We start from the raw sequence: 15,870 nt of genomic DNA, 5'->3' as shown, positions 1-15,870 counted from the left end.
TTGCCACTGCCTTTCAATTGCTGGAATTAAAGGCATTCGCTACTACTGCCTGACTACAAAACATTTTTTAAAGGGGTGTGGGAGCTAGAGATGGCTCAAGTGGTTCTTCGCTGTGTAATTGTGAGGACTGGAGCTGCCATTCCTGCACCCACATAACAAGCTGGTCATTTCACACATGTTGTACCCCAGCTTCTGTGGGCGGCAGAGACAGAGGATCACTGGAGGCTGCTGGCTTCTGATAGCCTAGACTCAGGAAGAGAAAGAATTACAGAAGACACTGGTGGCATCTGCATGTGCGCACCACCCACAAACACACACTCTCTCAAGTAAGGATTTTGATTTGGTATCTAACTTTAGTTGAAAGAACAAATACTTTAGAATTAAATATGGACAACCCATGTAATGACATGCAGTGCGAGATGGGACCGTGGATCATATAGCAGGGGACAAACACGCCATCAAACAGAGCTTAAATGAGAGGCAAGTTTACTGGGAAAGGGGGTGGGGGGGGAGAAAGAGAGAGAGAGAGACAGCAGAAAGAGAGCGGGAGTGGGCAGAGCCTGTCTCTTAAAGGAACATTTACAACTAAGTAGAGTCAGTACTGCCTCTGTCAGGTCCCCAAGGACAGGATCAAGTTTACATTTGCCTAGATAACAACCCGGGTAAGTATAATAAAAATATGTGACAGGATCAAACAAAAGCATCTTTATGAAGCCAATTACTTTGTATAATACATATGTACTAATAAAAGACAGAGCAGGGACCGCAATTTCGCCTCTAGGCCTAGCACTTGGAAGGCTGTGGCTGAAGGACTGCCTGAGCCCAGGAGTCTGAAACTACCCAGAACAATTTAGTAAGAACTTATGTTTTAAAAATAAAGAAACAAGGCCGGGCGGTGGTGGCACAGGCCTTTAATCCCAACACTCAGGAGGCAGAGGCAGGTGGATCTCTGTGAGTTCAAGAACAGCCTGGTCTATAGAGCGAATTCCAGGACAGCCAGGGCTACACAGAGAAGCCCTGTGTGGAGATTTAAAAAAAAAAAAACAAGGTGGTTTGAAAGTTCATAAAAAGTGCTATAAAACAATAAAACAGATATAGGGACAGGTGTGACAGCCAAGACAAATTCTAGCACTTGGGAGGCAAAGGCAGGGAGATCCTGAGGCCAGCCTAGGCTAGGTAGAGACCCCTGTCCTAAAAAAGAGAGAAAAAAGAAGAGGAAGGGAAAGAGGGAGAAAACATACAAGGCTGAGGGGGTATCTCAGTGGCGGACCATTTGTCCAGTATGAACAAGGCCACGTGTTCAACGCTATCACAAACAAAACTAAACAACTCAAATATACCTATACTCTAACACATTCATATCTTGCCTCCAACCCTACACACCACACAAAAGGGATTTTACCATTTTATTAGAATTGAAAAAAACAACAAAACAAAACCAGAATGAACTAGGGAAGGAAATGATTTAAAACAAAACAAAACCAAACCAAACCAAACCCAGAGCAAAGATGAGCGAGGACAAAGGGAACGGCGGACCTGTGAGCCCAGGTCAGCAGAAGAAAGACATTTCTAAGGAGCAAGCGTCTACTTGATGACAATTTTCTGCCGCAAGGCCCGGGGCCCAGAGCCAGGGAGTGGCTCAGGGGCCGGGGGACCGGGGCCGAGGGCCGAGGCAGTGGGTGGCAGTCCATGGGCAGTGATGTACTTCTTGTAGGCCTCACGAATGATCTTGAAGGCTCGAGCAGTGGCATAGGGTATGTCTGTTACAGGGTCGCGGTACAAAGCTGGACGGTGGGTCACTGGGCAGACCTCCCGCACAGGGACCTTCGGGGGGCGCCCTTGGGGGAACCACTCTTCAAATGTTGCATCATCACTAAATGTGATGAAGGTGCGTGAGCAGTGAGCAGGAGCGCCGGTGGCTCCAGTCCCAGTGTGTGGGGTCAATGCAGAAGCTGCAGGAGCAGGATCAAGTCTGAGGGCAAAAGACAGAAAATACAAAATGCTGAGGAGAAGATAAGAGGCAGAGAGAGGAAGAAGTCAGGCTGGGTGTGGTGGTTCATGCCTGTAACATCAGTATTCAAGAGGTGGAGGGAAAATGATTCCCTGAGTTTTAAGCCACTGCAGAGACAACAAACAAAAACAACAAAAAGCTGGACATGGGGCTGGAAAGATGATTCAGTAATTAAGAGCACTGGCTGCTGGGCTGGAGAGATGGCTCAGAGGTTAAGAGCACTGACTGCTCTTCCAGAGGTCCTGAGTTCAATTCCTAGCAATCTGAGTTCTGGCCTGCAGGAAGAACACTGTATACATAATAACTGATTTTTTTTTTTTTTTAAAAAGAGCACTGGCTACTCTCCCGAAGATATGGGAGCCCAAAGTGTAACTCACACCATTTTCCACTCTAGTTACAAGGTATCTGTCCCCTTCTTCATACTCGCAAGCAAAACACTGATACACATTTAACATTAAATAAGTAAAATAAAAATGCTAGGCGGGGAGCATGCCTTTAACTCCACAGGCAGATCTCTGTTTGAGGCCAGCTCTGGTCTACAGAGCGAGTTCAAGGACAGCCAGGGCTGCACACAGAAACACTGTTTCAGGAAACAAACAAATAAAAACTAGGCATGGTGATTCACATTTGTGATCCCAGTACTAAGTAGTAAAGAGAAAGACACGGGTAGATAGATCATGAGTTTGGGGCTAGCCTGGGCTACATAGTGAGTTCAGGCCAGCCAGAGCTACAGGAAGGGATGAGATCTGAGATGTGTGGTGAGGAGTGGGATGGGGGAGAAGCCAGGGGCACGGGAGTCACTCACCCTTCCACGTCCACATTCTCCTCCTTGGGACCGGGCTCCCCAACGAGTGGCACTGTCATCGAATGGTAGGTGATGATTGGCCCAGGGCACTTCCGCTTCTTGTGAACCTGCTTCTTTTTGTCAGCCTCAAGCCTTTCATAGGTCTCTTCAGGAGCAAAGGAGAAATGAGGAAATGATCAGTTTTTCTTTTCCCACACTCTAGCTCTGGCTCATGGTCTATTTAAGTTACATTTATGTATTTACGAGTGTTTATGTATGTATGTGCGCACACATGCAGAGGTCAGAGGGAACTTTATGGAGTCAGTTCCCTGCGTATATCACGTGGATTCCAAGGATTAAACTCAGGTCAACGGGGATGTTGGCAAGTGCCTTTACGACTGAGTCATCACAGATCTCATGGCCCTGTCCTATGATCTTACTTATCAATCTAATCACTGCCACTCTGGCACAAGTCCTTCCTTTCTCAAATACACACAGGGTCCTTACTCACTCAGTACGGGAAGAATCTCAGGTAGGTAGAGGCCTTGTGATAGGAACCCCTTCATTTCTCAGCATATCCCTCCCAACCCCACAGCCCGGCAACCTGCTCTTCACCCCAACATGACGACCAGACAGAGTGTGTCCAGTTCTCAGCTAAGATATAATTCCTGAGGACAGTTCCCCTTGTTTGTCTGTGAGGAAGACATGCTCTCCTCAAGTGGTTCTTGCTGGCCTTGAACTCACAGAGATCGCCTGTCTTTGCCTCCCAAGTGCTGGATTAAAGGCGTGCACCTTTAATAGTTGGGACTATTAAATGTGAACCTTCTAATTATTCTGCCTCAAGTCTCCGTTCCTCTGGTCCTGCAGGGGTCAGCTTTTCTCCTGCGGCCTCAGTGTCTCCACCTCCTTTCCTCAAACCACAACTGACCTAGCGATCGTAAGTTCAGCTCCTCTGTGATCTTGGCCTCCCTGAGCAGCTCTTCCTGGGTGAGTGGTCGATCACAGTGGGGACCCTTCCGCCTCCGAGACTGTCCCTGCCTCTCCTGAACCCGAAGGAAAGTCTGCCGCGTGTGCTCGGCTGTAGACTGACGCATAGACTTCCGACCTGCAGGAAGTGAGATGGAAAGAAATCTTTCAATTCATTTCTGTAGTCTCTCTCTCTTTTTATTTTTCCTTTCCTTTCTTTTCTTTTCTTTTCTTTTTTTTTCTCGTTAGACAGGCTTCCAACAATGTAGCCCTGACTGTCCTGGAACTAGGTAGGCCAGTCTGACCTTGAATTCAGAGATGTCCTGCCTCTGCATCTGGAGCAATGGGATTAAAGACATGTGCCATCATGCCCAGCTAAAAATTAAACAAAACGAACAAAACCAAAAAACAAACAAACTCAACAATTTAAGCTTACAAAAAATATGTAGGTAAAAATTAAAAAAAAAAAAAACAATTTAAGCTTATAAAAATGTTAGCAAGCGTAATAAAATAATGTCTGCAGCCTTTAGTCACATCATCTATTGTAAACATCACACCCTGTTTCCTTCTGTAGATTACTATTTTTTAATGACTTAAGAATTAAGTTGTATACAGATTTTTTAAAATATTTTAGTCTTTTTATTTTTTGTGGTATTGGGAAGTATGTTATCACTGGTTAAATCTCCACACCTTTTCATAGTTATATTTTATTAGTACCTTAACCTTTTTTATTACATTCATCTATGGGGGGGCAGCTCATATGGAAATCAGAGAATTTTTAGGGCTTGGTTCTCTTTCCACCATGTGGTCCTAGGGACAGAACTCAGGTCATTAGGCTTTGCAGCGAACACCTTTACCTATCAAGACATCTTCACAGTGAACACCTTTACCTATCGAGACATCTTCTCAGCCCTCATATATATATATATATATTTTTTTTTTGATTTTCAAAACAGGGTTTCTCCGTAGCTTTTGGTTCCTGTCCTGGAACTAGCTCTTGTAGACCAGGCTGGCCTCGAACTCACGGAGATCCGCCTGCCTCTGCCTCCCGAGTGCTGGGATTAAAGGCGTGCGCCACCACCGCCCAGTCAGCCCTCATATTTTTTATTTTGAGACATTCTCACTCAACTGTTGGATGGCCTTGAACTTGCAATTCTCCTGCTGCAGTCTCTGCAAGAGAGTTCTGATTACAGGCCTGCACCATCAGGCTCAGGTCTATTTCTAAGAGTAAGAATTTCCTGAGCTGAAGAGCCGGCTCAGTCGCTCAAGTGCTTGCTGAGCAATCATGCCACTGCAGCTCAGACACTGGCACACACGTAACAACCCTCCCCCAGAGAATGGTACCTCTAGCTCTTCTGCTTCTGCATGCATCTGTGCACACAAGTGCATATATGCTCAAGTAGGCACACGTATACACATCGACAGGATCCTCCTTACACACAGTAGTTATCACCTTAGTAAACGTAACACAGAACATTTTAACTCACTGTCAGAGCCGTCTTCCTGTAGCTCCAGGGGCAGCAGTGCCTTCTCCTCTCTGGCCTTCTGAGAGCTACTTGCTGGGGTGCTGACCTTTCGAGGCCTCAAGCTTTTTAGAGGCTCCTGGGGACAAATTAGAATCAGACACAAGAAAACATAAGAGATAAGGGTAAAGGTGAGGACTTTATCAGAGAAAACTAGCACCCAGTAAGAGAATACAATTAAGGTAGTCCAAAGAGCATGACTTTAATCCCAGCACGTAGAGGCAGAGGCAGGCAAACATCCTTGAGTCTGAGGCCAGACAGGGTTGCACAGCAAAAAACAAACAAACAAACAAACAAACAAAAAAACCAATTCGCCCCAATCCCACACCCCCCGAAACACACAAAGGTTTCCTTGGTGTCCAAGGAAACCAAAGGTTCCTTTGTACCTTATAGGCTTTGGTGACAACCCTGCGCTTCCTTCTGGGTTCTTCTGCTTCTCCGTCACTGGATGGTTCATCTCCTTCATCAATGTCAAAGTCGGAGTCTACCTCATCCTCCGTATCAGACTGGTCCCCCTGATACTCATCATCTCCAGATTCCTGAGGATAAGGGGAGATGAGAACTGGCGGGCACTGTACACGTTCTTGGGGAGGAAGTGGACTAACTCACTCCCCTGACAGGGACTCTTAGAGTCTTTCCTACTTAGCTTTTTGCCCCCACGACAAAGCCTTTCTAGATGATGGTTCCTAGTGGGTACCACTGCCTTCTGGTGTTACAGACAACTGGCCTATATCAACTATAATACCTTATTAATCGCTGGGGATCTAAAGGATGTGCTTTGGCCTCATCTACTGAAGGACAGGACACAGTTGTGAAAAGAAGTTGAAGCTGAGCCATGAGTCATGGTGGTTCATGACTAAAGCCTAGGCAAGAAGACTGCTGTGGGTTTGAAGGGAACCTGGTTACACGGTGAGGTTTGGGCAGCATAAGCTACAGAGTGAGACTTGAAACAAAACATAAATAAATGTGTTCTAACACAAGGAAATATAGATATAAAATTCCTTGGCTAGTTAGTGGCTCAGGTCAAGCCTGGGTTAGAAGAGATGCTAGTCCCCAAACAGCTAAATAGGGGCTGAGGACAAAGTTCGGTTAGTAGAATGCTTGTCTAGCATGAATGAGCCTTGCATTCAATCCCCAACACTGCATTGTCTGGGCGTAGGGTTGCACAATTGCAATCCCAGGCTAAGTAGGTGGACGCAGAAGGATTACAAGTTCAAAGTCACTGTGGGCTGGAGAGATGGCTCAGCGGTTAAGGGCACTACTGCTCTACCAGAGGACCCAAGTTCAATTCCCAGCACCCACATGGCAGCTACAACTCTCTGTAGCCCTAGTTCCAGGGGCTCTGATACCCTCATACAGGCACAACACCAATGCACATAAAAATAAAAAATTAAAAACAACAATAACAAAAAACAACTTCAAAGCCATCTTTGGCAATGTTGCTAGTTTGAGGCCAGCCTGAGGAACATGAAACCTTGTCTCAAAAACACAGAAACTGGGGCTAGAAAGACAGCACTAACTGCACTTTTGGAAGACCCAAGTTCAGGTCTAGGTACCCACAAAGCAGTTGACAACCATCTATAACTCCAATTCCAGGGAACCCTACCTCTTCTAACATCCACGAGCAGTATATACATTTGGTGTAAAAATAATCATATAAGCAAAACATCCACCACATACAGAAAATAAAAATTAAAAGGCATACACTTTTAATAAATAAATAAAAAGAAAAGGGCATACACTTCTAATCCTACACTCAGGAGGCAGAGGTAGGAGGATTTCTGTGAGTTTGAGGCCAGCCTGGTCTACAAAGTTCCAGGACAAGCAGTGTTTTTATATAGAAAAATTCTGTCTCAAAAAACCAAAAATAAAGCCGGGCGGTGGTGGCGCACGCCTTTAATCCCAGCACTCGGGAGGCAGAGGCAGGCGGATCTCTGTGAGTTCGAGACCAGCCTGGTCTACAAGAGCTAGTTCCAGGACAGGCTCCAAAACCACAGAGAAACCCTGTCTCGAAAAACCAAAAAAAAAAAAAAAAACAAAAAAAACCCAAAAATAAATAAACAAAAATAATAAAAAAATAATACATGAAATAAAACTAAGACCCCCTACATAAATAAGAACAAAAACAGTCAAATGTGGTGACAGATACCAGGAAGGATCGTGAGTTTGGGGACAGTCTGGGCTACGCTTCTGCCTGGAACTACAGCTCAACAGTAGAGTGCTTTCTTAGCATGTGATAGACCCTGGGTTCAATCCCTACTGGTATTTTAAATAAAAAACAAAAAAACTGCAAACTGGGCATTAGTGGCACAGGCCTTTAATCCCAGCACTCAGGAGGCAGAGGCAGGTGGATCTCTGTGAAACCAGCCTGTTCTACATAGTGAGTTCTAGGACAGCCAGACCTACTTAGAGAATCCCTGACGTAAAACAACAGTAACCTTCTGTGGCTATCGCTGATTGCAGCCGCCAAAATGAAATTCAATCCTTTTGAGGCTTCTGACTGAAGCAAGAGCCTCAAATGGCTTTTCAGTGCACCTCACATTCGGAGAAGGACCATGTCTTCCCCTCTTCTTTTTGGTTTTTCAAGACAAGGTTTCTGTGTGTAGCTTTGGCTGTCCTGGAGCTCACTCTATAGACCAGGTTGGCCTCGAACTCACAGAGATCCACCTGCCTCCCAAGTGCTGGGATTAAAGCGTGTGCTACCACACACCAGCTTTGTCTTCCCCTCTTTATAAGAGCTGAGACAGAAGCACAATGTTCAATCTCTGCCCATTCAAAAGGAGCATGAAGTTCAGGTTGTCCGGGGACACTACAAAGGCCAGCAGGTTGGCATAGTGGTCCAAGTGTACAGTGAGAAATACGTCATCTACACTGAGTGCAGTGAGAAATACGTCGTCTACACTGAGTGCAGTGAGAAATACGTCGTCTACACTGAGTGCAGTGAGAAATACGTCGTCTACACTGAGTGCAGTGAGAAATACGTCATCTACACTGAGTGAGTGCAGTGAGAAATACGTCATCTACACTGAGTGAGTGCAGTGAGAAATACGTCATCTACACTGAGTGCAGTGAGAAATACGTCGTCTACACTGAGTGCAGTGAGAAATACGTCGTCTACACTGAGTGCAGTGAGAAATACGTCATCTACATTGAGCAAGTGCAGTGAGAAATACGTCATCTACACTGAGTGAGTGCAGTGAGAAATATGTCGTCTACACTGAGTGCAGTGAGAAATACGTCATCTACACTGAGTGCAGTGAGAAATACGTCGTCTACACTGAGTGCAGTGAGAAATACGTCGTCTACACTGAGTGAGTGCAGTGAGAAATACGTCATCTACACTGAGTGAGTGCAGTGAGAAATACGTCGTCTACACTGAGTGCAGTGAGAAATACGTCGTCTACACTGAGTGCAGTGAGAAATACGTCATCTACACTGAGTGCAGTGAGAAATACGTCGTCTACACTGAGTGCAGTGAGAAATACGTCGTCTACACTGAGTGCAGTGAGAAATACATCGTCTACACTGAGTGCAGTGAGAAATACGTCATCTACACTGAGCAAGTGCAGTGAGAAATACGTCATCTACACTGAGTGAGTGCAGTGAGAAATACGTCGTCTACACTGAGTGCAGTGAGAAATACGTCATCTACACTGAGTGAGTGCAGTGAGAAATACGTCGTCTACACTGAGTGCAGTGAGAAATACGTCGTCTACACTGAGTGCAGTGAGAAATACATCGTCTACACTGAGTGCAGTGAGAAATACGTCGTCTACACTGAGTGAGTGCAGTGAGAAATACGTCGTCTACACTGAGTGAGTGCAGTGAGAAATACGTCATCTACACTGAGTGCAGTGAGAAATACGTCGTCTACACTGAGAGAGTGCAGTGAGAAATACGTCGTCTACACTGAGAGAGTGCAGTGAGAAATACGTCATCTACACTGAGTGCAGTGAGAAATACGTCATCTACACTGAGTGCAGTGAGAAATACGTCATCTACACTGAGTGCAGTGAGAAATACGTCGTCTACACTGAGTGCAGTGAGAAATACGTCGTCTACACTGAGTGCAGTGAGAAATACGTCGTCTACACTGAGTGCAGTGAGAAATACGTCGTCTACACTGAGTGCAGTGAGAAATACATCGTCTACACTGAGTGCAGTGAGAAATACGTCATCTACACTGAGCAAGTGCAGTGAGAAATACGTCATCTACACTGAGTGAGTGCAGTGAGAAATACGTCATCTACACTGAGTGCAGTGAGAAATACGTCATCTACACTGAGTGAGTGCAGTGAGAAATACGTCGTCTACACTGAGAGAGTGCAGTGAGAAATACGTCATCTACACTGAGTGCAGTGAGAAATACGTCATCTACACTGAGTGCAGTGAGAAATACGTCGTCTACACTGAGTGCAGTGAGAAATACGTCGTCTACACTGAGAGAGTGCAGTGAGAAATACATCGTCTACACTGAGTGCAGTGAGAAAAGGCTAATAGCACAACTGTCCACGTGGGCATCCACCCCAGCAAAATGGTTAGCACCAGGCTAAAGCTGAACAAAGACCACAAAAGATCCTGGAAGGGAAGACAAGTCTCAGCAGCAGGAAAGGAGAAGGACAAACACAAGAAGAAACGATTGAGAAGAAGCAGGAGTAGTGTCTCATATACAACTTCCATTAAAGATGCTTAAGTTAAAAAAAAAAGTTGCAAATCAGAACAGCCTGGTAGTCCAAGAGTCTAAACTTTAGACTCCTTTACAAAAAGCCAGAGGCTGTGAAAGTTTTCTTCTCTTTCTTCAGGATTTTATTTATGTGTGGGTGTGCTGGGTGAGTGAAGGCCCTACAGAGTTCAGAAGACAGCACGCTGGGCACTGAGCGCAGAAAGAGCATCAGGACATTCTCTTCAGCACTGAGCCATCTCTCCAGGCCCTGGCTCTGTTTTTCTAAAGACAGTCTCATGGTAGTGAGCCAGATGTGAGCTAACTGAAGCTTGCTGAACCTGTACTACCCTGAAGGACAAAAAGGACATGAGTCTTGATTTAATACAAGGTAGTGTTTAAAACAGCCAAGGGGGAGGAATGAATCACAGGTAGGTGGGAAGGCAGACACATGCACAGCTATTTATGGAATAAGGACTTAGACACAAGCACAGAGTTTCCCCTGCTACGAAATTGTATTACAGCCAGTGAGATGGTTCAGCAGGTAAAGAAGCTTGCCACCTGGTAGACAAAACCAATGCCAAGACACGTCCTTCGGCTTTCACGATTAGGGGTGGCACACGACCCTCCCCACAAACGACAGAAGGGGTGGCACACGACCCTCCCCACAAATGACAGAAGGGGTGGCACACGACCCGCCCCACAAACGACAGAAAGGAAAAGAGGAGCGCATTAGCTGACTGCTCTAGTTCCAACAGTGACTTCTCTAGGTTCAAAAGAAGTCTACCATTTTCCCAATGGAGAAACGTATTTATTGTATGTGGATATGCATTTTGCTGGCATGTGTGTATGTGCATGTGTAGGTGTGTGCCTAGTGCTCAAGGAGGCCAGAAGGGGAATCAGGGAATCAGATCCTTTAAAAGTAAGAGTTATGAATGAGCCAGGTGGTGGTGGTGCACGTCTTTAATACCAGCATTTGGGAGGCAGAGGCAGGCGGATCTCTGTGATCTTAAGGCCAGCCTGGTCTACAGATCGAGTTCTAGGACAGTCAAAGCTACACAGAGAAACCCTGTTTCAAAATACCAAAGAACACAAAAAAGTTATGATGGCCATGAACCATCATGAAGGTGTTGGAAACCAAATCCAGGTCCTCTGCAAAAGGAGCAACTGCTCTTATCTCAACTCCAGCCCCTTGGGAAAATTTAAATGTCAAAGTAATAAACTTATAACTCAATCTGTTGGCCGGTGGCTCTCACACCCCCCCCCCATCTGACCCATTGCTGATCATCACTGCTGAGGTAGTTACTGAGAGAAATGTGTTCTTCATCTGTGTTGGGACAGAAAGCCATTTGAATACTACTATGGACGACGGAAGCCACTGAGGATGTGGGGTACGCACATGGGATGTTTGAGAAAGTTGTGGGTGTTAGAAGGGCTAGGGTACAGAACCTCAAGTGCAACCTGAGGTAGTACTGGTCAAGATTTAAATGGCAGCTACACTGGAAAGGGGGGACATCACTTGATGAGGGGAAGTCAGCTGTACTGGGCACCTCAAGCAGTGCTCGCTCTTCAATCAGTGATTCAACTAGCGGATTAACTGTGGTACACATGTTGCCAAAGCAAGCAAATAACAAACGGTTGAAATCCCAAGCCTGCCAGAGTTCAGTCCAGCACAAATGAGCACTATTCTTCTGAGCCACTGTGTGAAAGACTCAGAAGACATTAACTCCCTCAGCCCTGCTCTAAGCCACATCACAGAGTGGTAGATCAAATCCTGAGTGGGCCCAATCTGATGTCTCTACTACACTGTGGATTTAGTGTCGCAGCACTGGGCTCCTTTCAGAATGCTCTCCATCCACCAAATCCATTACTTTAGTTGAACCTCATGGAAGGAAATAATGAGAAATTCTTCCAAGAATTTAACACTAAGTAAGTTTGCCTTTCTTAATACACTGTATACTTCAGTCTTACAAAAGGACAAATTCAGTCTGGCTGCTAGGAAGCTCACAGCTATCAAATGCCATTTCCACCTTAGCATAGATTCTTGGCACAATTACTTCTGATTTTTGAAGAAAATTAATATTTTTACTTAGTCTGAAAATTTCATACATTAATACAGCATATTTTGTTCCACTCATTTTCTATTTTTATCGCTCCTAATTTCCTACTGTAACCTTTCTTAAATCCTTCTTGGAAGCATAAAGTGCACCTATTAAATAACATCTCATAAAATGACAGGAACAGGAAAATGAATCTTGGAGGAAGGATGAAGAGAGATCTATTTTAAACTAGTTTACTAAAGCTGTGCACATAGAAGCTCCTAGTTAGTCATAAGGTCTTGTCTACTCTTCTTCCAAAAATCTCCCTTCTACCCTACAACACTGTCCCATACCCACCTTCTTCCCACAGTGATGGGAAATGGAACCCAGGTCAGGCACGCTAAGCAAATTAGCCCTGAACTACAGTGACATCCTCAGCTAGCCTTTGTCCATGTTTCTTTTCTGCCTCTGCCCTCTTTAGGCTTATCTCATTAGTTACACACACACACACACACACACACACACACACACACACGAGTCAGGATGGAACTGGAAACAGCCCAGGTGGCCTGGAACTGGAGGCGACCCAGCTGTCCATCTCCCTGAGATTACCAGCCCTAGAGTAATCTTTTTTCCGTTTTATTTTTAATGATGGAACTTTGATGCCTCATCTCAGACCTCTAGATGAGAAGTCAGCCTGCTTAATGCTGCCTCCCTGTCCCACAGAATCTGACAGGAGACGGCAGGGGGACACCGAGTGCAGTGACAAGTGCCTGCAATTCCAGGACTCAGGAGTCTGAGGCAAGAGGCTGCCTCAACTTTGAGGTTGGCTAAGTAACCCCATTTTAAACAAACGACATAAGGCCAGGCACAGTGGCGCATGCCTTGAACCCCAGCAGTCAGAGGGAAAGGCAGGGGAATTTCTGAGTTCCAGGACAGTCTAGTGTACAAAGCGAGTTCCAGGGCTACATGGAAGGTGGTACTCCTGGGAGGGGGCACCTAAGCTGGGCATGGAAGGGGGGATGTCTGTGAGGCCAGAGTGGTCTACATAGTGAGCTCCAAGACAGTCAGGGCAATGTAGAAAGTGAGTTCCAGGACAGCCAGGACTGTTACAAAGAGAAAAACCTTGTTTCTAAGAAACAAAACAAAAAACCCAAAACAAATCCAGCTGAGGTCTACACCCTCTAGCCATACGAATCTTTGTTCTCGCAGAGAACAAAAGCAGACGCCTTGGTCTCAGGCCAGGACTCCAGGGCCTCCACACACTCTGTTTCATCTTCTTCTCCCCCACTCTTCATCCAACCAAGGTCTGCTTTTTATAATGTCCTCTGTTTAAATTTCCCTGTGAGTGCTTATCCTTACCTACTCTGGGGCCTTCAAATGGCTAGTGGGTAAAGCAGTCTGCTGTCCAACCCTGACCACCTGGGTTTGATACCTGGGGCTCTTAGGATGGATGGAGACATCGAACTCCCGCAAGCTGCCCTCTGCCCTCGGAGCATGCACACAAAATATAATGCAATTTAAAACACAAAACGCAAACCTCTCACCTGTTACCATACATAACATCTCACGTTTCCCTGATTTTAAGTCTTTATCATAAAGTATCTTAGTTGAGTCAAGTAGTTCTGAAACATGCCTTTAATCTCAGCACTTGGGAGGCAGAAGCAGGCGGATCGCTCTGAGTTTGAGGGCAGCCCGGTCTACAAAGTGAGTTCCAGGACAGCCAGGGCTACACAGCTACACAAAGAAACTGTCTCAAAAAAAAAAAAAAAAAAAGTATTTTAGTTGACTGAAAATCCAGACAGTTCCCCTGCAGGATAGAGTTGGTAATACAGGATTTAGGGCTTACTAGGCAAGTGGTCTATCACTAAGCCACAAACTATAGTTCCCAACTCCAGGACAGTTTTTTTTTTTTGGTTTTTCGAGACAGGGTTTCTCTGTGGCTTTGGAGCCTGTCCTGGAACTAGCTCCAAATAAACAAAATAAATTTATTTATTATGTATACAATATTCTGTTTGTGTGTATGACTCCAGGCCAGAAGAGGGCACCAGACCTCATTACAGATGGTTGTGAGCCACCATGTGGTTGCTGGGAATTGAACTCAGGACCTTTGGAAGAGCAGGCGATGCTCTTAACCACTGAGCCATCTCTCCAGCCCCCCCGAAATCTTGTTTCTATGATGGAAAATAAATAGGGATTCTCTTAGAACAGCCAATAAAAGGGTCATCTAAGAAAACCGCACAGGGATTTGAAAGCTGCAAACGGAGTATGCTAAGCTTCTGTTTCTGAAGTGGTTTCTTCTTGTAAATAACCCGACAGAAGGACAAGGAAACTGCAAAGCCGACACACAGACACAAAGACAGAGAGACACACACGGTGTTCCTTCCGACTCCGCAGTGCAGGCAGGAGCATTAGCTCTCAGAACACCTCACTACTCCCCGCCCCCTTCCTCTTTGTCCAGGGTTTTTCCCTTCGAGCCTCCGCTTCCTCCCTCCCTCTTCCTGGGCCCAGTTCTTGCCTCTGTGAAACCCCCGTAAGTCGTCTGGTAAAACTCATCTTCCTCCTCGGCTTCCAGGAGCCCGGAAAGCCGGTTTCCAGCGGTCTTCCGAGGGGCCCGGCCCCCCGCCAAACTCATGCTGCCCACGGAGACAGCGCTGCCATCCAGCAGCCCCTAGCCCAGCGCCGGTGCGCGGAGATCGGCGCTCCACACTAGTTCCTGCGGGCGGCAGCCAATGGTGGAAGGCCGGCATTACAGGCAAAAGCAGACGAGTGTCGAGCGGTTCCAAAGCCAGCCTATAAGCCTTCTCCTCCAAGTTGTCCTAGCCACTCTTAGGCAGAGCCTAGGGACCGTATCAGGAGTTCCCCTCCTCGCCACCCACTTTTTTGTTTGTTTCAGATAGGGTCTCATTGGATAGCCCCGACTGGCCTGGAACTGCCTATGCAGAGCAGGCTGGCCTCCACCTCATACAGAGTCTCCTACCTCTGCCTTCTGAGTGCTGGAATTAAAGGCTCCGGGGCAAGCTCCTTTACCCCAACAGATTTTTTTCTAATTTTTTTATTTTTTCGAGACAGGGTTTCTCCGTAGCTTTTTGGTTCCTGTCCTGGAACTAGCTCTTGTAGACCAGGCTGGCCTCGAACTCACAGAGATCCGCCTGCCTCTGCCTCCCGAGTGCTGGGATTAAAGGCGTGCGCCACCACTGCCCGGCTCCCCATCAGATTTTAATTCTGCTACCAGGAGCCTTTCTAAAAATCCTGGCTTTTTCACTTTCTTCCTCTAAAACTCCAATGACAGTTACTCCTATACTCTCAGCAATTATAGGGTAGAAGAATCACAAATTCAACGCATGCCTAGTTAGCACAGTAGAACTGTTTCAAAATTTAAAAAAATGAAAAGAAGGCTGGGGATATAGCACAGTGGAAGTGTGCTTGTTTAGCGTACATGCTCCCTGAATTTTATCCCTAGCATGTTCAAAACCAACATTATTGTCATTAAGACCAGAACCTGAAGCCTGCTGGTGGTGGCACACACCTTTAATTCCAACACTAGCCAAGCAGAAGCAGGTGGATCTCTGAGTCCCAGGCAGTCAGAGCTACGGAAGGAGTTCTGGGACAGCCAAAGCCACACAGAGAAACCCTTATCTTGAAGCAAACAAACGAACAGAACAGAACCTTAAAAGCAGAGGTGGTGGCGGGCATCTGTAACTGCTAGGACTTGAATGTCTGAGGCAGGAGGATCATAATTTGTGGCCAGCCTAGGTAACCATAGGACGTTTTTGTTGCCAGGTGGTAGCGGCGCAGGCCTTTAATCCCAGCACTGGGGAGGCAGAGGCAGATGGATCTTTGTGAATTCAAGGCCAGCCTGGTCTACAGAGCTAGTTCCAGGACAG

General features: G+C 46.1%; 1 protein-coding gene across 1 annotated transcript; it reads right to left on the bottom strand.

The window, feature by feature from the left end:
• Window positions 1–1,392: 1,392 nt before the first annotated feature.
• Window positions 1,393–14,679, bottom strand: LOC121450760 (vacuolar protein sorting-associated protein 72 homolog). Its single transcript, XM_041656039.1, has 6 exons — window positions 14,502–14,679; window positions 5,671–5,823; window positions 5,249–5,363; window positions 3,724–3,900; window positions 2,817–2,961; window positions 1,393–1,972 (listed from the first exon to the last, which is right to left on the bottom strand). Exons 1-6 carry the CDS (start codon window positions 14,616–14,618, stop codon window positions 1,585–1,587), a joined length of 1,095 nt encoding a protein of 364 aa, XP_041511973.1. The 5' UTR covers window positions 14,619–14,679; the 3' UTR covers window positions 1,393–1,584.
• Window positions 14,680–15,870: the final 1,191 nt, after the last annotated feature.

This window comes from Microtus oregoni, unplaced genomic scaffold, assembly GCF_018167655.1.
Source record: "Microtus oregoni isolate MIOR12 unplaced genomic scaffold, Mior012 000007F_ref0000211, whole genome shotgun sequence".
NCBI classification, from domain to species: domain Eukaryota; kingdom Metazoa; phylum Chordata; class Mammalia; order Rodentia; family Cricetidae; genus Microtus; species Microtus oregoni.
The sequence above is the reverse complement of the archived record's forward strand: the minus strand, read 5'-3'. Positions and strand labels throughout refer to the sequence as shown.